Raw genomic sequence first — 27,681 nt, forward strand, 5'->3', positions numbered from 1 at the left:
AAATTAAGTTTGACAAAGTAACAAAACTTACTCTTTTCATCAGAAGCTAGTTCAACCTGTGCAGAGGTATTGGTAATGAAGTTTTTCATTGCAAAAGCCGAAAATATTGTGGCGTTGATCAGAGTACCATTTGCATTTTTCGCCTGAGTGGTCCTTGTTTGAACTTCTAGCATATTTATGTTTGAGGTTTTATTACGTACACTTAGTAAGCTATATTCACCCAAACCATTAAAGGAATATTTCAGGCCATCGAGAGTTTGAATATGAGGATCTCCAAACATCCAAGCTGTAAATATATTGAAATCAATGACAATTAAATTACTTACGAAAATTTATTTCAGTTAATATGTTGTATTTATAAAATATTTAATGAGAATGAAAACTCTAAGTATTTAATTGATATCGGTGTACAATATTGCAATATTGAGTAAATAACATAGACCCGAGCATGGCGAAATTACTTAATGTGCTTAAATTACTAAGTTAGATGACTTTTAAGGAATTAATGTTATTTGAAGATAAGAGAAATACATATATACATACATATATATATATATATATATATATATATATATATATATATATATATATGTTGTTGTACTTGGGGATGGTCATGTTGCCAGTTTAGCCAATAAAAACACACGGACTGTATATTTGGTGTTAATTTTCTTTTTTTTTTTTTTTTCAGCTTTATATTACATTAATCTTAATCTTAATCTTATTTCGGCCAGAGTTCTTTCGTCACACTTCTGTGACCTCATCAGTGGTCCTTTGTTTCCTTCTTCTTTCTTATGTGTGTCTCACCTTGCTAACTATCAGCCATTTTGTATTTTGTATTCCTATTGTATGTGTCTACGCATGCGTGTCCTTCAATGTGTCTGTGTCTTTTGTAAGTGCATGTGTGTATGGGGAGTGTTTGTATCACCTATATTCTCTGTTAATACGTGTTCGTTTGTATTAGTTTTTATTTATTTATATGTTCATGTGTGTGTGTGTGGGTTTTTTTTTTATATATATATATATATACTCTCTTTTACTCTTTTACTTGTTCCAGTCATTTGACTGTGGCCATGCTGGAGCACCGCCTTTAGTCGAACAAATCGACCACAGGACTTATTCTTTGAAAGCCTAGTACTTATTCTATCGGTCTCTTTTTGCCGAACCGCTATATTACGGGGACGTAAACACACCAGCATCGGTTGTCAAGCGATGTTGGGGGACAAACACAGACACACAAACATATACACACGCATACATATATATATATATATATATATATATATACATATATACGACGGGCTTCTTTCAGTTTCCGTCTACCAGATCCACTCACAAGGCTTTGGTCGGCCCGAGGCTATAGTAGAAGACACTTGCCCAAGGTACCACGCAGTGGGACTGAACCCAGAACCATGTCGTTGGTAAGCAAGCTACTTACCACACAGCCACTTCTGCGCCTATATATATATATATATATATATATATATATATATATATATATATCAAAGAAAATTTGAAAATGCAATTTAAAAGATGTTTACTGTCTTGACGGTGGTTTCACTTTTTTAGAAAACGATTACCAGTAGTAAAATGTAAAGCTTTGTATAAGCTTTGTTGTGTTAAGTACTGGTTGTCACAAATGTTTTAAAATACAATATATACATACTTTGATAATAATAAGAAAATGTTAAAAACAATTTACAAGAAAGTATTTGAGAAAGTATTCATCAAAAAGTATTAGGAGTTGAATGTGTGTATATATAGACTAGCAAACAAACATGATTTTTATTGAACTCCTAATACATTTTGTTGAATACTTTATTAAATACTTTCTTGCAAACTGTTTTTAACATTTTATTATTATTATCAAAGACTATATATATGTATTTTAAAACTTTTGTGACAATCAGTACTTAACACAGCAAAGCTTATACAAAGCTTATTTTAGTCAACACTACTTACCCGAGCTTTAATTAATGAAATATTAATAATATCACAAACTTATAAACTGGATTCTAATGAATTCCTACCGATTTCCAAGATACCTAATTGTAAGCATCTTAATTTTGATGTGTAGAAATGAAGAATGTCGATAATATTTTCTTTTGGGGGACAATAGAATATAGAATGTCTCACCTCTGAAGGGACTTCTGTAACCCCAACAATAATTTCTAGGTCTTCTCTGCCTGTAAAGGTTACACATATTGTTTTGCTCACAGCAGTCTCTAAACGGTTGGTCATCGTCTTCAAGCCATTGTCGATAATTGAAGATGTAATTGTATCTCTGATGAACACCATATGAAAGCCAACGCCGTCGCCACCCCCTCGACGAAGAATAACAACATTTCTGAGAAGAGAAAGCAAATACCATTTTTGTAAAATGAGAGTAAGATCTATTTGTTTACATATCATATTCTATGAACAATTGACAATAATTGCCAATGTGTAAATAATAGACAGCAGGAATAACACTACATAAAATGTAACTAGTACATAATAAGATTTCCTTTCACTCCATTTAACAGGTTTTTATTTGAAGACTTCGATTATAAATTACAATAAATTATAAATGATACAAAGATACACAGAAAACATCCATCCATTCATCCATCTGTTCATATATACAGATGAGCATACATATGATTGTGTTTATGTGTGTGTGTGCGTGCGCGTATGTGTGTGTGTGCGTACGCGCACGTTTAACGTTTTACTTTTTATTTGTTGTTATTTGACTGCAAACATGTTGGAGCACCGCCTTCAAGGGTTTAGTTGAACAAATCGCAAAAGTTCTTTGTAAACCTAGTACTTAGTTTATCGGCTTCTTTTGCCGAAACAACTAAGTTTGCGGGTTGTAAACGCTCCAACATCGGTTGCCAATGATGGAGGGAGGGAACACAGAAACAAAGAAACACATTTAAATTTATACGTACATCATATATATATATATATATATATATATATATATATATATATATATATATAACGGGCTCTTTTCAGTTTCCGTCAATCAAATACGCTGAAAAGTCTTTGGTCGGTCCGAGTAGAAGTCGCTTGACCAAAGTACCACGCTGTAGACTTGAACCCGGAATCATATAATAGGGAAGAATGCTTACTACCACCCAGCCACACCTTATATCCATATTTATATATATATATATATATATACATATAAACAACGAGCTCCTTTCATTTCCTGTCCGTGGTTGTAGATGTTTGCCTTAAGTTCCACGCAGCGGGACTGAAACCGGAACCATATGATTGGAAAAATTTCTTACTACACAGCTTCGCTAATGCATATATATATGTATATATATATATATATATATATATATATATATATATATATATATATATATATATGTGTGTGTGTGTGTGTGTGTGTGTGTGTGTGTGTGTGTGTGTGTGTGTGTGTGTGTGTGTGTGTGTGTGCGTGTGTATGTATGTATGTATGTATATATGTGTGTGTGCATGTGTGCGTGTAAGTTAGAGGTTGAGAAACCAACTAAGGGATAGTACCTATCTAATATACTGCTGGTAGTGTACCCAAATATTCATACCCAAGTGCTAGTTATTGCGTGACAATCTCTCAATAGAGATATATGGGCGGGGGTAAAAGGTGGTTTACCCTTGAATTACATGGTAAATGAGAAAGTGGAGAGGATACAAAATCGACAGACATCAGCCGGTAAGCATTCCAGTATGTCTATTTACTCCAATGTATTAGATGAATACATACACATGTATTAGTGGTAGAGATTATCAAATAGAAAGAGTTGGTAATTGCTTTCACATTCTTGTTTTACCAAGTCTTTCTATCTGATAATCTGTACCACTAATACGGGTTTATGTATTCATCTAATACATTGGAATAAATAGACATACTGGAACGTTTATCAGCTGATGTCTGTCGATTTCGTATCCTCTCCACTTACTTATTTGACGCATGTATGTATATATATATTATATATATATTATATATATATATATATATATATATATATATATGTATGTTTCTGTGAGTGAGATAGAGAAAGAGATTGTGTTTGTGTGTGTGTGTGTGTGTGTGTGAGTGTGTGTGTGTGTTGTGTGTGTGTGTGTGTGTGTGTGTGTGTGTGTGTGTGTGTGTGTGTGTGTGTGTGTGTGTGTGTGTGTACACAAACACACAACAAACAACTGATCGTTAGTAACTAGCGAATAAATATGAATAATACGCATTTGGTAAACTGAAAGTTCAATTATAATAGAACAATTCAATAAAGTAAAAAATATTTTAGTTTTGTTTTCTTTGTTTAAAAATTTCGAAGGAATAACTTACCACTGATGGAGATCTTATTGAAAAGAAGCAACCACTCCGCGATGCAAAGAAAAATCGAAAATCTGCCCAAGCTTGCCAGAACGAACATGGACAGGTATTAAATCTTGAGACACCTTCATCTTTGGCATACCATTTGAGGCAACGTAATTTGGAAGTTCTTTGATATCTACCTCTCAAATCAAATAACCATACACCACTCTTACCTGGCAAAATATCAAAGTATATCACATTGCATCTTACTGTTTCTTAAATTCAAAATTTTGCTTCGGAAACGAAAAGAAAAACTATGTTCTCATAGAATGGGTGATTAAAATCTATAAAATCATTGTAGAGAACATGTTACGCATTAATTCGTTTGTGCTAGATTCAAGATTTTAAACAGAAATTTATTGAGTGAAAAATGTTTCTGTCATGTTCCTTCCCTCTTGAAATATACGTGATGTTGATATAAGAAATAAATCGTGCAAAAATCCATATTTATAGTATTATACCTATGTATTCCTTCGAAAGTAATATATATGCGTATATTAATACATACATACATACATACATACATACATACATACATATACTTAAACATATATATATATATATATATATATATATATATAATCATAAATATATAGAGATTAGCAGTATCCTGCTTCTCCAACATATGTTGGAGAAGCAGGATACTGCTAATCCCTATATATTTATGATTCTAAATGGTTTTACCGATAAGGTCTTTTCATACTGAGCTACCCGGCAAAATTGTTAATTATTAATTTTATTACTAATTAACGATTCCCTGTCCTATATATCTATATATATATATATATATATATATATATATATATATATATATATATATATATACTGCAATCCCAGAACCACAAGCCGTGAGAGAACTGGGCATCAACATGTGTAGTGATGCATCATTTCACATGCACATTGTCAAGTTGACAACAAAGTGCAGACAGCTGGCGGGTTGGATACTGAGGACATTCCGTAAAAGGGCTCAAAAAGTCATGTTGACTCTATGGAAGACATTTGTCCTGAGCCGCCTAGACTATTTCTCTCAGTTGTGGTCACCACACAGTGTCAAACGGACAGCAGAACTCGAGGCAATTCAGAGGCACTATACAAAAAAGCTCGCCACAGTCCAGCAGATGAACTACAGGGACCGACTATAGGCACTAGGTCTCTACTCCCTGGAACGCAGGCGGGAGAGATATGTAATAATATACATATCGAAAATACTGGAAGGACTGGTGCCAAACTTTGGCATCAAGTACTACAGGAATGCCCGCACGGGTCGCCACTGCATGGTGCCAAAGGTGCCGTCCACTGCATCTCACATAAGAACAAGATACTGCAGCAGCCTCGGTTTCAGAGGACCTCAGCTCTTTAATGCCCTGCGAAAACATTTGAGAGACCTGCAAGACACGGATGTGGAGGTCCTCAAGACAAAACTCGACGCTTTCCTCTCCGCGATACCAGATGAACCAATGGCTCGAAATGAGACACAGTTTAGGGCAGCGATGTCAAATTCTCTTATACACCAGATGTGCCATCAAAACTCTTGATTGGACTATATCAGGTGCAGGAGAAGAGCCATGCAAGGAACGTGAAGAGAGCAAAGCATAAAGACAGAAAATCACGGTGGTGCTCCAGCATGACCACAGCCACTTGGCTGAAACCCATAAATAAATAAATAAATAAATATATATATATATATATATATATATATATATATATATATATATATATATATGTATATATATATATATATATATATATATATATATATATATATATATATATATATATATATATATATATATATATATATATATATATATATAGATATGCAGGGCAGGGAATCATCAATTAGTAATAAAATTAATAATTAACAATTTCTGCCGGGTAGCTCAGTATGAAAAAACCTTTTTCGGTAAATAATTTATAATCATAAATATATAGGGATTGACAGTAACCTGCTTCTCCAACATACTGAGAATTCAGAAATAGCAGTCAAAGAACTACTGATTTCAAAACTACAAATTATTACTCCAGATTGATAGCGATATTTTTGATACACACAGAACAAAAAACAATAGAGAAGAGTAAAACACTTGCCTTTTAGTTAATTTAGTACAATTGTTTCACAGTTAAGAGTACATAATACTCTATTCTGATCTTCAGCTAAATATTCTAATAAATTTGTTAATGTCTAAATAACTCACGTCAATTTTGACCATGTGAACATCAATACCACGTGAAGAAGACGTTAAGAAATTTATCGGCCAGTAAATTCAAAACTTCTTGCCCTAATGAATTTCGATTCAGCGTGCATCAGAAATAGTTCCGTTTTTAACGTCTTCTTCACGTGGTATTGATGTTCACATGGTCAAAATTGACGTGAGTTATTTAGACATTAACAAATTTATTAGAATATTTAGCTGAAGATCAGAATAGAGTATTATGTACTCTTAACTGTGAAACAATTGTACTAAATTAACTAAAAGGCAAGTGTTTTACTCTTCTCTATTGTTTTTTGTTCTGTGTGTATCAAAAATATCGCTATCAATCTGGAGTAATAATTTGTAGTTTTGAAATCAGTAGTTCTTTGACTGCTATTTCTGAATTCTCAGTATGTTGGAGAAGCAGGTTACTGTCAATCCCTATATATTTATGATTTTATATATATATATATATATATATATATATTGTGCATGCACACTAAGTTTTGAGGTTTCAGCTCTTTTCCGCTTGGAATAAAGGTGTGTAGCGCGTGATCATCGCATTGACCATGACAGAGAAAGTTAGAAAGTAGTGAAAGTAGTGAATTTGCATCAAATTTTACCAAACGCTTGGCGATACCTGCTTAGAAGCCTATCTAAGGTTGCAGAGTGTTTACGGAGACGAGTGTACGAGTGGTTCAGACGTTTCCAGCGTAGCCTAAAAACTGTCGATATTGACGAACGATATTGACACACAACCAGCAGAACTGAGGAAAACATCACAGATGTGCGTGCAGCTGTGAGGGGAAATCATCGAATCACCATTCGTGAGTTATCAGAGGATGTTCAGATTATTTACATTTTAGTTCAGTTCATTGGTTCAAACGCTCTGACAGTAGACTTGAGCATTGATTGTTGCATTAGGTGGTAACAATTCAAAGTGAATTACTCCTTTGCAATCCCATCAGATACAGAGAAGATCCTTTTCGCCATGAAGTTCTCTTCTCAGTTGTGATTGAGCTTTTACCCTTTTACCAAGCCACTGTTTACGACGTTAAACATTTCGATAGAATATCCATTTTTCGTCACCAGTCACAAGTATATCCAAAAAGGGTGAAATGAGTTCGCGAGAATGGAGAGAAGAGCAGATGTCAACTCGGGATTTGCGGTTGCTTTCGGACAATTCATAAGGCCTCCATTTTCCAAGTTTAGGGAATATGAACTGTTGTATGGCTTGAACTATGCTTTATTGCCAATTCTTCAACTGATAATGCAGGATTTTCTTCAAGTTAGGCCGCAGGGAGCTTATCATCAAACTCAACTGGACGTCCTGTTCGATTTTCATCTTCAAGGCTCAAATCTTCACTTGGATTAGCAAAGTGATGATCAACCTTAATCGATTTTCGAAGCTTATTGTTTTCTTATCAGAAGTGTCTACAATTATCACGATCCTCGAGAAGCAAACGGCCAATCCGTTTGTAAGTTGTACAATTCCAGTAGCTAGACACACCAGGAGTTAGTAATATGTGTACCATAAGTGTGAACACATTATTTAACATGAGTGACCTGTCAATTGGGATCTCAGTTCATAAAGTTTTAAGGTATGATAGTAGGAATGGTGGGTACACTGGTTCTCACCTTATTCTCACTTTTGGCTCTGTATCCATTCTCAATCACATCTTGACAAGTGCCTCTGCTGACAGACTAAACTTAGTGAGGAGCTGAATGCTTGAAAAGAAGATGGGTACACCCAAGTATTTCTCAGGCGCATTGCAATGCCATAATAGACTCACTGTGCAAAACATATCTAGCCAGTTCTCTTTCGAAACCAGGAAAACAAACAACCACGAGCTCCACTGCTATCTCCGAGCGTGGAAGTGAACAATGTGCAAATAGGATAACGACAACGAAGACATCAACACTGACAATCTTCAATTTCACAAAGAAAATACTGCCTCTGCAACGTAGAACGTCGGTGCCGTGTATGCTTGTTGAAGGATGAAGAAATTTCTACACGAATTTGGCATGTACACCTATGATATCCTAGGGCTACTAGAAGTCCGATGGACGTTATTAAGTGAGACAACAATAAAGTGCGCAAACGGCAGTACAGCGGAGATAATATGAACCACGAAGAGGAAATAAGGTGGAGCAGATATATTTACATCATACTGCTCACTGTGAAATAACCGAAGAACCACTCTCACCTCCATCGACTTCAAAAGGATTTTGGACTATGTTTGAGACGATGGGTTTTGGTAAGTGACGAAATATTACAACTTAGGTAATAGACGCATCGAAGTAATCAAAGCAGTGTATGAAAACTGAAACAATGTAGTTATTTTGAACAACATCGGGGAATTCTTTATGAGAAAAGTTGGTGCTCGACAAGGATGGCTCCTGTCTTCAGTGCTTTTCATCGTCTTCCTGGAGAACATAATGCACTCCAAAACTTCCTACCCTCTCCTTACATTTGAGGAAACCCATTTCCAGCATGCACTTTGCTGATGATAGTAACCTGTTAAGAAGCAATGGCGGAAATGACAAGAGCTTACTACCAGACTGGAGAATGTATCAGGAGCATACAGGATGGTAGTCAGCTGGCTGCATCAATGAAGGTTATGTAAAGTTTGTCTTTGTTGAGTACAACTTACGGGCTTGTAGTTCCTCAAATCTATTATGATCAGTTTACTGAAACAAATTTAATTACCTGTAAATGTAAATTATCGTCAAGTGATCTTGTGTTGGCTAAATTTCTAGCAATAATTAGGTTGTGATGTGGCTAAGTAAACAAGTTTGTGATTTAAGCCAAGCAACTATGTGTGAAATAAAATAGTGAGAGTAAAACTCGTATAATGAGACTAAAGGAATATAATACAATCAAGAAATTTTGAAAATAACTTTTGTTGTAAATTAGACTAAAAATATTTCACATTATTATTTCGAAAATTCCATTTATACATAATCTCAACAATATTTACTGAGTAATTGACACATTTGTTTATGACATATATGTTAGTAAGACTTTTGATCGGTTTCAATGCTTTAGTAATATTTTCACAAAGCTTATTAGATTCTTATTAAATATAAATAGGAGTATTCGATTCTCACCTGTATTTCCTTCCTTTATATCTATATTTACCAAACTATTCTTCTTCAGTGAGTCTTTATGCGTGAAACGCTTGTTGCGGCCCAAGTTAAAGCCCATTAAGGCCTTTACATCAATTTCCATATCCATTCCACAAGGTTTGTAGAGATAAAGCAAATAGGTTGAATAGCCGTCTGTGACCAGTAACATCTGGAATGTAATTCCTGCATTGTTTCCCTAAGATGCGAAAATAATATGTTTATGATTAAAGTTCTATGAGCACTTGTGAAAACTACGTATAATTTTCGACATTTGTTTCCTAAAACAGAAGATTTCTTAGTACAATAAAATAATATTGTTATTGCAATCATCGATCGCAGATGAATCTTATCAAGATGATATATCACAGGTTGTCATCACTCCACTTAGCTTGGAATAACTATTTCACATTAGTTTTGCTCTCTTTTTAGTAACTTTAAATTACATAATATTATGCAAAAATATTACCAAACTTTCTGCTATTAATATATAAGGTGGATCCTTACTTTTATTTAATATTTATATTGTCGTCACTCGATAAGGAATACTGTACTTTCGGCAGTGTAACCACATTTTATTTCAACTGATTTATCACAAAGAAAAACACTGAAGCAGTTCCAAGTAGTAAAAGAAGGAACTAAGGATTTACTACTTCACAATGTTAAGATTCATCGATAGAATTGAAACGGCATTCCTAAATAGTTATTATTTAAATTGGTAAATTTTAAGTAATTATATTCATGAAATAAATATAATTTGTAATTTACTTACCTCTGTTGTTCCTATTAGGGAATAATGTCGTATATTTTGCCATGTAACCAAAAGTGCCCAAATAGATTGGAATTCTCTATTTGCATACGTTTTAATTGCTTTATCAATTTCACTCAGTTTAGTCACTGCATTGTTATTTATTCCTTTTATTGTGTATTTTTCATAAATGCTGTATTTAACTTGCTTAAATTCATTCCAAAGGTCAGCCCAATATGGAGCAATAATATATTTTCCAAAGGGTGATAAACTATCTGGTTCGTAGGTAAATTGGTTATAATTTTCTGATAAATATCCACCAGCGTAGATCTGACAAGACAAAGTTACATAACGTAAGTTGGGAACAATTAAGTCATTAAAAGCTATTTATATTGGCAATGGAATCAAATATTTGAAGAAAAGAAATTTCAGTTAACAGTTTTTAATTATAATTAAATACGAAATTTTAAAGCTACCAGCATTAGGCAGCTTTTTAGCTACAATAAGATATTAGTATTTAATCATAAATGAAAAAGGAAAAGAAAATCTAGAAGTGGCTAAAGAAGATCTTAGACTTTAACGAAAATGATTATCATTTTGTACCTTGTTTGTCAATCGATAATATAAAAAGACTTTATTCGTTCATTCATGACTAATATATTAATATTAGCATCACATCGCTCCGTAAAGTAAGACGTAGACTTAAAAATTAAAAAAACAATATACAACCCAAAGGTGTATTTACTGGTCATTTGCAATTGCCTTTCTTCAGTTACATCTGATGGAATCAGTTAATTCTTATGATTATTAAATACAACCGCTCCTTATAATTTTACTAATACACGGTATGGAAATCTCTTCTCCGTAACCATTTAAATAAAACGAGCAGATAGATAAAAATACATGTGTGTGTGTGTGTGTGTGTGTGTGTGTGTGCGTGCGCGTGTGCGTGCGTGTGTGTGTGTGTGCGCGCGTGCGCGCGCGCGTGTGTGTGTGTGTGTGTGTGTGTGTGTGTGTGTGTGTGTGTGTGTGTGTGTGTGTGTGTGTGTGTGTGTAAGACAGGCTTCCACGCACTTTCTGCCAACCAACTCAAGGCAATATTCCGTCCAGAGCAATAGGTGCTGCAGGAGATCATATGGCTGCAAAGTTAGTTTTTAACACCATAGCTATGATATTTTGTTTGCTTTTATTTCCCTTTCTCTTATAACTTATTACGCTTTTAATAAAATATAAATAAGCAGTCGTACATAATGATACTAGTCACTCAATTTTTATATGTATGTATATATATATAAAATTTCACAACCGCTATCTAAGGTGCAATACCTACAGTATAAAAGGGTGGATTTGCTTGAATATTATAGCAAAGAAATATATCTATTTCTTTATTGCCCACAGGGGACTAAACAGAGGGAACAAACAAGGACAGACAAAGGGTTTAAGTCGATTACATCGATCCCAGTGCGTAACTAGTACTTATTTAATCAACCCCGAATGGATGAAAGGCAAAGTCGACCTCGGGAGAGTTTGAATGTAACGACAGACGAAATACTGCTAAGCATTTCGCCTGGTGTGCTAACGATTCTGCTAGCTCGCCGCCCTTAGCAAAGAAATACATCAGACCCACAAAAAGAGCACGGTTTCGCGGATGATAAGTGAAGAGGCAAACACCACCAAATATTTTTAGATTTAAAGATTTATCTGAGATTATCCAGTTATAGATATAACTTTAATTACTAAAGTAGGAATGTACAAAAGAAATGTGGTAGAATGTAAGTATTATAACGCAAACTAGTACATACATGAAAGCAATTCATTGTTCTTTCTCCTACGTTGATATCAATTGACGGGCAAATGTATGGTGACCGGAAACCATAAAAGTCTTGTGCTTCACTGTGTTGGAGCAATTCTGTACAATGGAAAAAGATACAAAAATTGATAAGATTATTATTTCAATCATAATAGCTAATGTATAAAGGATGAGGATCTGCGTCCATAACTATTTCGGATCCACCCATGTAACGGCTAATTCAACTATACCATTTCAATGATATGTAAAATGTGTGCAACTCTGTATAGGAGAGAGAAGAGAGGGAGAGATTGAGTGAGATGGAGGGAGAGAGAAAGAAAGCATTATCTTTTGATTGGCATACGGTGCAGCTTTTTTTTATGCACGAGGATTAACATGTAAACTGTGAATGCGATAGACACCCTTAATGTTTGTGAACATTGTTGGAATCCAGTTTGCTTTCATGCACAAACTTAGTTTAAAAGATCTACGTAGAATATTTAGCCAAGGGAAAATAACACGTGGGACTAGAGAAAGATGGTTAGGATGTTGAGAAAGATGGCTAGGCTGTTGTGAAAGATTGTAAGGATGTTGTGCTCTCGATTATATGGACCGATCAGCTGGCGTAGCAAGATACTTCATCTTACATTACTTCATTCTACTCTTCTGTCAATGAGCATCTGATAAGAGCACTGATGCTGCATCCCTCTCTCCATCCAGTTGTCCCATGCTGTCAAGAGTGGAAGAGACCAGAGGTATATTGTTACGTAAATCAACTAACGTGATTTGACGATTTCCCCTCACAGCTGCACGCACATCTGTAATGTTTTTTTCAGTTCTGCTGCTTGCTAATCCCCGAGAACTTTCGTCAATATCGACATTTTTCGGCCATGTTGGGAACATCTGAACCACTCGTATACTTGGGTGCGGCTCATACACTCTTCTCCATACACTCTTCTCCATACACATTCTACCACTTTGCATAGGCTCCTGAGCAGGTATTGCCATGACAACTTTCTTTGTCATGGTGATTACGCTACACACCTTCCTTACAAGCACTGCTGTAAACAGCGGTTGTGGGCTAGAACGTAAAAACCTGGTACGCATGTGCAGAAAAGTTTAAGGTCAATCATCGGCAAGCAGCTTTACACTGTGTGCTTTAGTTTCGTTACTATAGCAACAGTCCCGGTACTCATTGATCAGACCTCGTATATATAATGCAGATACGGTCAAAATCGGAGCGGTGTCCTCTTGAAACACATCTGCCTATTCTAGTGTTCCAAACCCGTATGCAGATTTTATATTTGTGTGAGGTATGCATACTGGAAATGCATCCAAGTTAGAGGTACAGCGATGGGAGCCAGATTTGTCCCCGTTTATGTGAACATTGTAATGTGGTATATAGAAAACAAGTGTATCAAAGAGTAGAGGAAAACTACGGCACTGAATTTACATGATATATTGAAAATGCATAGAAGAGATACTTTGATGATTGCTTCATAATCTGGATAAAATCTCGAGATACTCTAGAAGAATTTAGTATCCGCTTGAACAATCTGCATCCAACTCTACAATTTACAAAGTAGATGAGTAGTACCAAATTGCCATTTCTAAACACATTGGTAATTAAACGTAAACACTTCCATCACACTGATATATACTATAAAGACACAAACACGCATCAATACCCAAACTGTAAATCGTACCATCCAACACATGCAAAACGTAATATCTCATACTGCCTAGCCAGAAATATTTGTACCATTGTAGAAGATGAGAATATCAGTGACAAACGTCTAACAAAACTGATAGAATTTCTACTCAAACAAAGATACCCGTCTCTTCTTTCTCTTCTTATGGAAAATGGTATACTGCGTGCTATAGAAATATATAGGGCAACCCAGAAACGAGCAAAACAGGAACAAGTCATACTCAATCCGTGTCACTAAAATATATTTAGCATTGCCAAAGCAAACTTGCCGATCATTGCTCAAGGTAATCAATTAAAGCACATAATCACGGCTCGAGCTAATGATTCTAAGTAAAAGTCAGTCGAAGAACTTGAAACAATTATTAACAAAAGCAAAGTTTGAACTCGGTAACAATGAAGAATCATTCATTGCATCTAAATGCAAGATAGTTGATGTGTTACATGTCAGTTCATACACACCGGTCAATATCTGAACACAAAAACCGGAAGAACATTTTCAAATGCACATATAAGCGGCAAAAGCTGAAATTTAATTTGCTGCATCAAATGCCCGAATTGTGAAGAAATATACATTGGTCAGACAGGGAATGCATTATCAGAACGTTCAAGTGTGCACCGACAGCCAATTAGGGAACCAGGTGTCCATCAGATCCCGTTAAGCAACCATCTGGCAACATGTGGTCAGATAAAAATTTATAATGTTCCTATTCTACATACTACACAACTCAAGGCAAGTCGAGAGGAAATGGACAATTTTAAGATTTATAGTAAGGGTAATAATTATAATGATGAAAATAATGATAATTATACGTACTACTGCTATTACTACTACTATCACTAACAACAACACAACAATAATAAAGGCGATGGTGCAACATTGACTTTCTGGAAAATTGCAACAATACAATTCAATGAAAACAGTTATGTTGTTTATAACATTCCAAAATATAGCCAAGTAATTATTCTTTTAGATGTGGTCAAAGTAAAGAATCTTTGATGTACTACCAAGCCATGACATCCAAACTGCACACTAATTAACTAAAATATCTTGTAGAAAAAAGCGGGATAAATGCTAAACAAGCTGGTGCATTCACCAAACCGTGACATCTAACCCACATACTAACTGTTCAGAAAAGATTCAGCCAACTGAAGCCCATTGGATGGTACTTAAAAGAAAAGTGTAACCATTTCACTACATTTGTGGGACACGACTGTCACTACATAAACCTGAAGATTGCTTAACGCATGAAAGTACTAGTTTATTTCACTGTTGTAAACTTATAAAAATTGTAAATAATTAAACGTGAAAATCAGACTAAGATGGAATTTCTTTGATTAATATATTCTTCTATACAAAATCATACAAATTCGGATATCTATCTATCTATCTATCTATCTATCTATCTATCTATCTATCTATCTATCTATCTATCTATCTATCTATCTATCAGAATGTTCTCAGGTGCGCGTGTGTGTGTGTGTGTGTGTGTGTCATAAAATCAAAATAGGGAACAAAGTAAATTTGTAGAAGCCAGAAATTTAAGAGTGAAAAAGAACATGATATTTTTTTTACTATCAATGTCCTTTTATTTGAAAGATAACGCTTTGTAATTCAATAATAAATGAGCTAATCATTTTAATTAATAAACTGACATGCGTTACAAGCAAACAACCATACTTACCTGAGGGGGGACAATATGTTGGTGTTGTTTGTGTCGATATTTCGGTTTGGTGAGAGGTGGTTTTAGTTGGAGAAGTAGATGTTGAAGCTACAGTGGTTCCTAAGAGAAATAAAAACTTGTTATATAAGATTATCGTAACATATGACAGATTCATTTCAAAATTTCTAAGATTTTCTGTCTTAAGTAGTTTTCTTTTTTTTTTTTGCAACAAAACTACGTTCGAGGAGATAAAGATTAAGAGAAGGCATTGTGAACTGCGAGGGAAATTATATAATTAAGATAACTAAAGTATATATATATTAAAAGGTGTTAATATACAGCGTATTTTAAGGCAGTTTCATACCTACAGAAATGTTAAGAAAACTAAAGTATAAATTTTAATTATCAAACAGTAATATTCCTTCTCTAGTTGGTAATACAACGATTTTCTAGCGTACCTATACCGGTGGCACAAAATACAAGTATTTTGTATTTTCTCTTGAATAAAATCAATTCAATATGGAAAGAAGGACAAGTGAATCTTATATTTGACAACATAAGCTATAATTTTGCGTTAAACCAATTTGGGACTACAGTATTTCATTTTAATCAAGCTCGATAGGTAGTTGCAATATACGTACCATTAGTCAGTGATGACATAGAGGTTCTTGAATATTGTGTGGAGGGACGTGTGGTTTTGTCTGTTGATTCTGCAATTGTTGTTACATTTGAAGACATAGAGGATGATGAATACTGTGTTGAGGGACCTGAGGTTTGGCCAGTTGATGTTGCGATTGTTGTTACATTAGATGACATAGAAGGTGCTGAATATTGTGTGGAGGGACCTGTGGCTTTGTCTATTGATGGGGTGCTTGTTTTTACATCTGATAACATAGAGGTTGTTGAATATTGTGTTGAAGAACCTGATGTTTTGTCAGTTGATAGTGCGATTGTTGTTACATCAGATGACATAGGTGTTGAATATTGTGTCGAGGGACGTGTGGTTTGATCAGTTGACTGGGCGTCAGTTGTTACATCTGATGACATAGAGGGTGCTGAGTATTGCGTGGAGGGACCTGTGGCTTTGTCTATTGATGGGGTGCTTGTTTTTACATCTGATGACATAGAGGTTGTTGAATATTGTGTTGAGGAACCTGAAGTTTGGTCAGTTGATGGTGCGATTGTTGTTACATCAGATGACATAGGTGTTGAATATTGTGTCGAGGGACGTGTGGTTTGGTCAGTTGACTGGGCGTCAGTTGTTACAGATGATGACATAGAGGTTGTTGAATATTGTGTTGAGGAACCTGAAGTTTGGTCAGTTGATGGTGCGATTGTTGTTACATCAGATGACATAGGTGTTGAATATTGTGTCGAGGGACGTGTGGTTTGGTCAGTTGACTGGGCGTCAGTTGTCATATCTGATGATATAGAGGTTGTTGAATATTGTGTTGAGGGACCTGAAGTTTGGTCAGTTGATGGTGCGATTGTTGTTACATCAGATGACATAGGTGTTGAATATTGTGTCGAGGGACGTGTGGTTTGGTCAGTTGACTGGGCGTCAGTTGTTACAGCTGATGACATAGAGGTTGTTGAATATTGTGTTGAGGAACCTGAAGTTTGGTCAGTTGATGGTGCGATTGTTGTTACATCAGATGACATAGGTGTTGAATATTGTGTCGAGGGACGTGTGCTTTGGTCAGTTGACTGGGCGTCAGTTGTCATATCTGATGATATAGAGGTTGTTGAATATTGTGTTGAGGGACCTGAAGTTTGGTCAGTTGATGGTGCGATTGTTGTTACATCAGATGACATAGGTGTTGAATATTGTGTCGAGGGACGTGTGGTTTGGTCAGTTGACTGGGCGTCAGTTGTTACATCTGATGACATAGATGTTGTTGAATATTGTGTTGAGGAACCTGAAGTTTGGTCAGTTGATGGTGCGATTGTTGTTACATCAGATGACATAGGTGTTGAATATTGTGTCGAGGGACGTGTGGTTTGGTCAGTTGACTGGGCGTCAGTTGTCATATCTGATGATATAGAGGTTGTTGAATATTGTGTTGAGGGACCTGAAGTTTGGTCAGTTGATGGTGCGATTGTTGTTACATCAGATGACATAGGTGTTGAATATTGTGTCGAGGGACGTGTGGTTTGGTCAGTTGACTGGGCGTCAGTTGTTACATCTGATGACATAGAGGTTGTTGAATATTGTGTTGAGGAACCTGAAGTTTGGTCAGTTGATGGTGCGATTGTTGTTACATCAGATGACATAGGTGTTGAATATTGTGTCGAGGGACGTGTGGTTTGGTCAGTTGACTGGGCGTCAGTTGTTACAGCTGATGACATAGAGGTTGTTGAATATTGTGTTGAGGAACCTGAAGTTTGGTCAGTTGATGGTGCGATTGTTGTTACATCAGATGACATAGGTGTTGAATATTGTGTCGAGGGACGTGTGGTTTGGTCAGTTGACTGGGCGTCAGTTGTCATATCTGATGATATAGAGGTTGTTGAATATTGTGTTGAGGGACCTGAAGTTTGGTCAGTTGATGGTGCGATTGTTGTTACATCAGATGACATAGGTGTTGAATATTGTGTCGAGGGACGTGTGGTTTGGTCAGTTGACTGGGCGTCAGTTGTTACATCTGATGACATAGAGGTTGTTGAATATTGTGTTGAGGAACCTGAAGTTTGGTCAGTTGATGGTGCGATTGTTGTTACATCAGATGACATAGGTGTTGAATATTGTGTCGAGGGACGTGTGGTTTGGTCAGTTGACTGGGCGTCAGTTGTCATATCTGATGATATAGAGGTTGTTGAATATTGTGTTGAGGGACCTGAAGTTTGGTCAGTTGATGGTGCGATTGTTGTTACATCAGATGACATAGGTGTTGAATATTGTGTCGAGGGACGTGTGGTTTGGTCAGTTGACTGGGCGTCAGTTGTTACATCTGATGACATAGAGGTTGTTGAGTATTGTGTTGAGGAACCTGAAGTTTGGTCAGTTGATGGTGCGATTGTTGTTACATCAGATGACATAGGTGTTGAATATTGTGTCGAGGGACGTGTGGTTTGGTCAGTTGACTGGGCGTCAGTTGTTACATCTGATGACATTGAAACTGTTGAATATTGTGTTGAGGGACCTGAAGTTTGGTCAGTTAATGGTGCGATTGTTGTTACATCAGATGACATAGGTGTTGAATATTGTGTCGAGGGACGTGTGGTTTGGTCAGTTGACTGGGCGTCAGTTGTTACAGCTGATGACATAGAGGTTGTTGAATATTGTGTTGAGGAACCTGAAGTTTGGTCAGTTGATGGTGCGATTGTTGTTACATCAGATGACATAGGTGTTGAATATTGTGTCGAGGGACGTGTGGTTTGGTCAGTTGACTGGGCGTCAGTTGTCATATCTGATGATATAGAGGTTGTTGAATATTGTGTTGAGGGACCTGAAGTTTGGTCAGTTGATGGTGCGATTGTTGTTACATCAGATGACATAGGTGTTGAATATTGTGTCGAGGGACGTGTGGTTTGGTCAGTTGACTGGGCGTCAGTTGTTACATCTGATGACATAGAGGTTGTTGAATATTGTGTTGAGGAACCTGAAGTTTGGTCAGTTGATGGTGCGATTGTTGTTACATCAGATGACATAGGTGTTGAATATTGTGTCGAGGGACGTGTGGTTTGGTCAGTTGACTGGGCGTCAGTTGTCATATCTGATGATATAGAGGTTGTTGAATATTGTGTTGAGGGACCTGAAGTTTGGTCAGTTGATGGTGCGATTGTTGTTACATCAGATGACATAGGTGTTGAATATTGTGTCGAGGGACGTGTGGTTTGGTCAGTTGACTGGGCGTCAGTTGTTACATCTGATGACATAGAGGTTGTTGAGTATTGTGTTGAGGAACCTGAAGTTTGGTCAGTTGATGGTGCGATTGGTGTTACATCAGATGACATAGGTGTTGAATATTGTGTCGAGGGACGTGTGGTTTGGTCAGTTGACTGGGCGTCAGTTGTTACATCTGATGACATTGAAACTGTTGAATATTGTGTTGAGGGACCTGAAGTTTGGTCAGTTAATGGTGCGATTGTTGTTACATCAGATGACATAGAAGGTGCTGAATTTTGTGTGGCGGAACTTGTGGTTTGGTCAGTTGATTGGGCGTCACTTGTTACATCTGATGACATTGAATCTGTCGAAAATTCTGTTGAGAGATGAGTGGGTTCGTTTGTTAATGGATTATTTGTTGTCAGGTTCGTAGTCATAGATGTGGTTGAATATTCTGCTGTAGGATGAGAAGACATCAGTTGATAATCCATTAACACACTTCATGTTAAGAATAAAGCATTACAAAATTAGTATAAGTGTTTCATCTACAGTTGAATGAGATATTTTTGTTAATCAATCCAAATAAATCAAACTGATAATTCTCAGCGGATTTGTAGATCGGAACAAACATTTGTTTCATCTCATCTACTTTACTTATACACTGGAGTAAACCCAGAAACCATAAACTTCTGTCTTAACTCCTAAAACAGACAAATAACACATACACGCGCGCACCTATATGTGCATACTTGTTTATAAATACATACATATATATATAAATATGTATATATACACACACACACATACGTATACATACATGTATACATATATACATGCATACATATATATATATATATATATATATATATATATATATAATAAAGTAAAGTTGTGGAATACCGTACGAGTGGAAATATATATGAAAGAAGGTTTGAAAATGCACTTATTTTTAAAAAATATTTATTTACTTAACCGGTTTCACTTTTTTAGAAAAAGATTATCAAAAGTCTTTGAGAATAATAAAAAATGTTAAAAAACAGTCTGAGTATTAAAATGCATATATACATTCTTTGATGATAAAATATATTTAAAGTATAAAGCTTTGTATGAACTTTGTAGTGTTACATACTGATTGTCATATTAAGGTGAAATTGTTAAAAACAGTGTTAAAAACAGTGTATGAAAATACACATATGGAAAAATACATATACATATACATATTCTCATACATATTCTTTGACAATCGAATAAAATTGAGAAGGAACTGACCTGGCCTTTTTCTCTTGTGTATATTGAAGGAATGTTTTACTGTCTTAAGAGACAGTATGACTGGCTAGCTGGGGTGGGAGGGAAGAAGAGTTAAAGAAGATTTTTTTATTTTTGGTTGGTCTGTGACAGTCTGTCATGGTTCACTGGTTTTTGGGACTGGTTCTGTGCACATCTCTATGTGTGTGTATATATGTGTGTTTGTGTCCGTGTGTGTGGGTGTGGGTGTGTGTGTGTGTGTGTGTGTGTGTGTGTGTGTGTGTGCCGTTTTTATTGGTCCCAGAGTTTATTGTGGAATGTGTATATGAGTGTGTGTTTGAGTGTTTTTTGTGTCGGTGGGGATGTTAGGTGTGTGTACGTGAGACTGTGCGTATATCTCTTTGTCTGAGTGTGTATGTGTTGTTTTGATCGTCTTTGTGGTGTGTGTGTGTGTGAGAGCAACCGTATGTATGTGTGAGGGTGTGTACGTATGTGTGCGTATGTGTGTGTATGTATGTGTGCATCTGTGTGTGTGCGTGGGAGTGTTTTGTGTGAGTGTGGGAGTGTGTGAGTGTGTCTCTCTGTCTGAGTGGGTGTGTTGTTTTAAATACCTTGTGGTATGTGTGTGTGTGTGTGTGTAAGCAAACGTATGTGTGTGATGGTTCATATGTATGTGTATGCCTATGTCTGTATGTGTGCGTGTGTGGCATGTGTATATGAGTATGTGTGTGTTTTTTTATCTATGGTAGGATGGTGTGTGTATGTGTGTGCACGTTTGTGTGAGTGTGTATGTGTGTGATTAATATTTGTTAGGGTGTTGTGTGTGCGCATGTGTGTGTATGTGTATATGTGTTTGTTCGTGTGTGTGCGTGAGTGCGTTTGTGAGTGCGTGTGTATGTGTGTTTGTGTGTGTTTTTGTGTCGGTGGGGATGTTAGATGTGTGTACGTGAGACTGTGCGTATATCTATTTTTCTGAGTATGTATGTGTTGTTTTAATCGTCCTTGTGATGTGTGTGTGTGAGAGAGAGCGCAACCGTATGTATGTGTGAGGGTGTGTACATGTGTGTGCGTCTGTGTGTGTATGTATGTGTGCATCTGTGTGCATCTGTGTGTGTGCGTGGGAGTGTTTTGTGTGAATGTGGGAGTGTGTGTATACGTGAGTGTGTGTGTGTCTCTCTCTGTGTCTGAGTGAGTGTGTTGTTTTAAATACCCATTGTGGTGTGTGTGTGTGTGTGTGTGTAAGCAACCGTACGTGTGTGTGATGGTTCATATGTATGTGTATGTCTGTATGTGTACGTATGTTTATTTGTGTTGTGTGTTGGTGGGGGTGTTATATGTGTGTACGTGAGTTTGTGTGTGTCTCTAAGTATGTTTGTGTTTGAGTTGTCATTGTGGTGCGTGTGTGTGTGAGGGAGCAACTGTATGTGTGTGCATGAGGGTGTATGTGTGTGTGAGCATGTATGTGTGTGTTGTATTTATTAGGTGTCCTTGTACGTTGGGTTTATCCAGGTGAGGTGTATGTGTGTGCATGTGTGTTCCGTGTATGTTGGTACTGGGTATGCGTTTGTATGTGTGTGTACGTGGGTATGGTTTGTGTAGTTTCCTGGTGTATATGTGTACATGTGTGTGTGCGCTGTAATTGTGAGTGATTAGTTTTGTTTGTATTGTTAGTACAGTATATGTGTGTATACGTGTGCGTGTGTTTGTGTGAGTGCGTCTATGTGGCTTGTATTTGTCGGGGAGGTGTGTCATTGCGTGCGCATGCTTCTGTGCATGTGTGCTTGTGGGTGTTTGTTGTGATTGTTGGGATTGTATTGTGTGTGTTTTTCTTTTGAGTGTGTATGTGACATTTTTACTGGGGAACAGGCGTATGGTGTTTGTATGTGTGTGTACATATGTATGCAAATATGCGTGTGTGAATATGATTTGTGGTTGCCGGAGTGGTGTGTAGGTGTGTGCATGTACCTGTTTACATATGTGTGTATGGGTGTTGGTTGTGGTTGCTACAATTGTATTGTAAGTATATATATGCGCATGTGTTCTTTCTTGAAATGTATGTGGGTTTGTGCTCTGGTGTGGAGATACTGTGATTGTGTGTGTGTGTATATATGTGTGTAAGTGTGTTCGTGTCGGAGGTTTGCATTGTATTGATGTGTGTGATTTTGCGTATCTGTGTGTCTTTGTTTTGGGCGTGCACCTGGGGAGGAGGCTTATGTTAGAGTATGTTGAGCTGTGGTCTGTATTTTTGAATAAGATTATTTTCCTTATTTATTCGTGTTTGGTCAGTGGTGTTGTCTGAGCATTGGTATAATGGGAAAACTAGGAATTTGGGAGACTTGTTTTGTGCACACAGATCTAAGTGCCCACTGAGTGGTATCTGTCTTGTGGTGGGATCCCTCAATTGTTGGCGGTGGACTGTCATCCTTTCTCTGAGAGTAAGGCTCGTTTGCCCTATGTATTCTTTGTGGCACCCTTCACACCTTATGGCATAAAGTAAATTTTTTGATGCGCAGGTGAAGTTATTTTTTATGACAAAAGTGTGTCCCGACTGGAATCTGTATGTTGTTCCTTCCATGAGGTGGATGCAGGTCCTGCAGTTGGAACGACCACATTTTTTGACAGTAGGTGGTGGGCTTGTGTTGGGCAATTTTGCATTCGTGAGTAGGTTTTTTAGGGATTTGGGTTGTCTTTTACTTTTTATTATTTTATGGGTTGCGAGTACTCTTTTTAGACGTGTGTCTTGATTCAGTAGTGGGATGTTTTTGTATATTATTGTGTAAGCTTCTGCATTTCTAGGATTGTGTGTTGAGAGATATGGGAGACTATTTAACGTGCCGTGTATGTGTTTCGGTTTTCGCAGGTCATGGGTAGCAATTGCCTTGGCCCGTTCTATTCCATTGTCAACTAATGATGCTGGGTAATGTCTTTCGAGGAGAATTGCCTTTAGTTCTTCGAGTCTTTTATTTCGAGTTCTATAATTAGAAACAATTGTGCAAATTCTTCTCGCAAGGTTGAAGGGAATGTTTGTCTTTGTATGTTTTGGGTGATTGGAGGTGAACAGAAGGTATTGCTTGGAATCAGTCGGTTTGTAATGAATATCAGTCTCAATGCTGGTACCCATTTTTATAATGAGAATGTCAAGAAAAGGAAGTTGGTCTTGACTGAATTCCATTGTAAATTGGATATGGTTGTTGACACTGTTAATTAGAGTTTTGAAGTCAAAGAGTTGGTCGAGTGTGTGGGACCATAGGATGAGGCAATCATCCAAGTAACGTTTCCAATTCTTCAACAGGTATTGGTGGAAAGACAGGCCGTATCTAGTTTTGGATTTGTCGTAGATCTGCAATTCTAAGTAGGCCATCACCAGGTTTGCATATGTAGGGGCAACTTTAGTCCCCATTGCAGTCCCTGATACCTGTCTGTAGGTGTTATCATTAAAATTCAAAAAATTGTTTTGAAGGATAAACTTAAGGCCCTCGATGATGAATTCTTTTTTTATTCTTTCTGGGATCTCATTGGGGTATTTTTCTAGCCAGAATTTAATGGCTTCCAGTCCATATTGATGTGGGATCGTAGTGTAAAGATTTATTACATCAAAGGAAACAATGAAAATGTCTTTATTGGCATGTTTGGGTAGATGATTTAGTAGGTCCAGGTCGTCTCTAACAATACTTGGTATGTGGTGAAGTATTGGTTTCAGGAGGATATCGATAAAGTTGCTTAATCTGTGTGTTTCACAGTTTGGGCCTGCCACAATTGGTCTTAGTTTGAGATCAGTGGGATGTGGTACAGTGATACAGGTGGAAGTGGACTTTTTGCAAGCTTCAGAAATAGTTTTGCTCTTGTGGATTTTTGGGAGTCCATAGAGGTTGCTTGTTTTGCAATTAAAGTTTGTTAGGTAGTCGCTTTCCTTTGTTGTTAAGTTGTTTCGATGTTGGCAAATGAGTGTGTTTAATTTGGTCATTGTTCTTGTTTGTTGGTAGTTGACTACTCTTTCATAGTACGTAGTGTCTTGTAAGAGTTGAGATACAGAGTTTTTGTATTGTTCTGTATCCATAATGACGACAGTGCTACCCTTATCTGCTTCTTTGATTGTGATGTCATGATTGTTTCGTAACTCATGGATGATTTTCCATTCGTTTTTACTGGTGTTGGGTTTGGGTTTAGGTTGTGGAAGTTCATTATAAGGGAAGTTCGAAATGTACTCACAAAATTTGTCCAATGTTTTGTTTTTACCTTTTATGGGATTATAATGGCTCTTGTTACGAACCATTGATTCGTCGTTATTGGTTTCTTTGTCAAAGAATTCCTCTGTGAGGCGTAATTTTAACTGTTTTAGCCTCCAGGAGTCCATTTAGGTATAAATGTGATTGCTCGACTTTGTTAGTTAGGGTTGAGAGTTTGGAGGAGATTTCTTGTAGTTCTTTTAGGATACTTTGGTTCAATAAGCTGTCCGTTTGTTGTGACTTGGGTGGCATTTTCGGGACTCGTGTGGTGTTAATATATAATAAAGTAAAGTTGTGGAATACCGTACGAGTGGAAATATATATGAAAGAAGGTTTGAAAATGCACTTATTTTTAAAAAATATTTATTTACTTAACCGGTTTCACTTTTTTAGAACCATTGTGTCTAGGGAGAGTCATTCTCTTCTAGTGCTTTATTAATTTAATACACTCACCGCTCTGATTTCCGCTCATTTACTTGTTATTTTTTACTAAAATTTTCATTGCTACTTGCAAACCATTCAATAGTTGTTGATTCTGTCCGTTATCGGAATTGCGTTCTTTGCTTTATGTACACATATGTGTGCGTCTGTGTGCCAGCACATACACACATGTATGTATTTATGTATGTATGTATTATGTACGTACGTATGTGTGTATGTGTGTGCATATATGTGTGTGTGAATGCCTACATATATATGTATGCATGTGTGCACAACTGCATATACTCTGCATGTATGTGTTTGTATGCATGCACATATATATATATATATATATATTAATACATATGTATGCATGTGTGCACGTTTGTATGTACGTATGTATGTATGCTTATATGTATGTGTGTATGTGTGTGTGTGACCTTAGTAAATTCCTCCCCACCAGGTCACAGAGGGGAAACCACTCACCACCTCGGCGGTGAACAAAAGCACTGCAGAGCGCTGGAGTGGCTCGACGACACCAGCCCCAGAGCCCAGTCAGGCGAAAAGAATGATTGCACAAGCAATAGGAGCTAGCATAAGAACCACCTTGAAGAACCACATAGTAAACTTTAAGAAGAAATGATAAATGCAGGTTCAAGGCGCAGCCATTGGTGTCGGTGTGGCTGGAAATGTGGCCGGCCTCTTCATAACTTGATGGGACAGAAGACTAAAACAATATATAGCAGAACAATAAAACCCTGGCGCCTGCAATGTAGAAACCAAGTGGAGCATAATGGAGCCCATCCAGCATGTAGCTAACTCCACCCACCAAAGTCTCAAGGTAACTATAGATTACCCCACTAGGCACCCTAACAATAGACTCTCTGTCCGTGATACTGAACTTTAGTTAGAGACTGTGGACAAAAGATTGCAGCTCTACCACTCCTACTACATGAAACCTATAGCTTCCGAAATATGTTTTTCACAAGAACTCAGCTTTGTTACAAAACAGGAAAAATTAACATACTGATAGCAGACATAGTTAGGATAATGAACAACATATCCCTACTATGGGGACAAAGAGACACGTACAGAACTTCATGCACCGCATGCAATTCTCGGGATATGATCCGAAAGATTGGGTTCGAGTATGCAGGGGTGCTAGAAAGAAGTTAGATAGCATTATAAGTAATGAAACCAATGGTACCTGCCTTAAATATAGAAGTAAAGACTGGAATAAGATACAAGGTGTTTGTGACAAAGCAACCGGGGTGAACATGTGGTACAATACCGACAAATATCAAGGAGTGGTGTTTGTAGAGGCCACAACCCGTGGAGAAGTAACCCGTAGGTTCAGGAAAGCTCAGAAGGAGTCTAAACTCAACATTAAGATCGTTAAAAACCCAAGGAGTTCCATCACATCACAACTATGTAGAACGTACTCCTTTGAGAATACCACATGCACCAATGATACCTGCATGGTATGTGAATACAACCCTGGCATTAACTGTAGAATTACAAGGGTAGTCTACAACATAAGGTGCATAGAGGGCGTTTGTAAAGACAAGAACATAAAAGACATAGGTGAAACATCCAGGACCAACAGGGAGGCACACCGAGTCAAGTTGACAGCTGCATTTATATACATATATATATATATATATATAATATTAGGGACAAAATCCAAAATTACAGGCAAAAACTCAATTAAAATCAATTTATAAAAAATTAAAACTAAATTGAGCTTTATAGGTAAAATATATATAAAATATATAGTTTTAGGGAAAATAACCAAGTTTCAAGAACTCATCGATGAAAATCCACTATCACATATAGTGGATTTTCATCATTAAAAGCACAATAAATGAGTATAATATAAAGTAAAGTAAATATATATACATGTGTATATATGTATATATGTATGTATATATATATATATATATATATATATATATATATATATATATATATATATATATATATATATATATATATATATATATAAACATATATATTACAGAAAATGTGATAGCTAAGTGCAACTTACGTATAGTCGTTACAATGGATGGTATATGGGTTGTTGTGACTGTATCTGAAAAAAAAATAATATACACATTTTCAATGCTTGAATATACATTCATTCATAAACATGTAAACACACAAACACAAATACACACATACACACATACACACACACACACACACACACACACACACACACACACATACAGAGAGACAGTGGGGTGAATAAAAGAGAAAGAGACCACTCGAGAGATAGAAGCAAATATGTGTATGTATATAATATATATATGATATATGAATATATATATATATATATATATATATATATATATATATATATATATATATATATATATATATATATATATAT

The 27,681-nt window shown here is 36.4% G+C and overlaps 1 protein-coding gene across 33 annotated transcripts in view; it reads right to left on the minus strand.

Annotated features, from left to right (window-relative positions):
• Window positions 1-27,681, minus strand: part of LOC106877401 (uncharacterized) — a 219,860-nt gene that overhangs the window by 99,736 nt on the left and 92,443 nt on the right. For 30 of the 33 annotated variants that reach the window (XM_089353728.1, XM_089353725.1, XM_089353726.1 and 27 more), the window contains exons 28-36: window positions 27,337-27,381; window positions 16,211-19,855; window positions 15,591-15,689; window positions 12,211-12,317; window positions 10,433-10,738; window positions 9,646-9,859; window positions 4,313-4,515; window positions 2,134-2,344; window positions 32-286 (exon numbers count right to left, since the gene is read on the minus strand). In XM_089353728.1, the coding sequence (XP_089209854.1) occupies window positions 32-286; window positions 2,134-2,344; window positions 4,313-4,515; window positions 9,646-9,859; window positions 10,433-10,738; window positions 12,211-12,317; window positions 15,591-15,689; window positions 16,211-19,855; window positions 27,337-27,381 (5,085 nt within the window). The remainder of the gene's footprint in view (window positions 1-31; window positions 287-2,133; window positions 2,345-4,312; window positions 4,516-9,645; window positions 9,860-10,432; window positions 10,739-12,210; window positions 12,318-15,590; window positions 15,690-16,210; window positions 19,856-27,336; window positions 27,382-27,681) is intronic. The other 3 variants (XM_089353730.1, XM_089353729.1, XM_089353699.1) reach the window with 2 other exon arrangements.

Source organism: Octopus bimaculoides, chromosome 6 (genome assembly GCF_046866305.1).
Source record: "Octopus bimaculoides isolate indiv1 chromosome 6, ASM4686630v1, whole genome shotgun sequence".
Classification (NCBI taxonomy): Eukaryota; Metazoa; Mollusca; class Cephalopoda; order Octopoda; family Octopodidae; genus Octopus; species Octopus bimaculoides.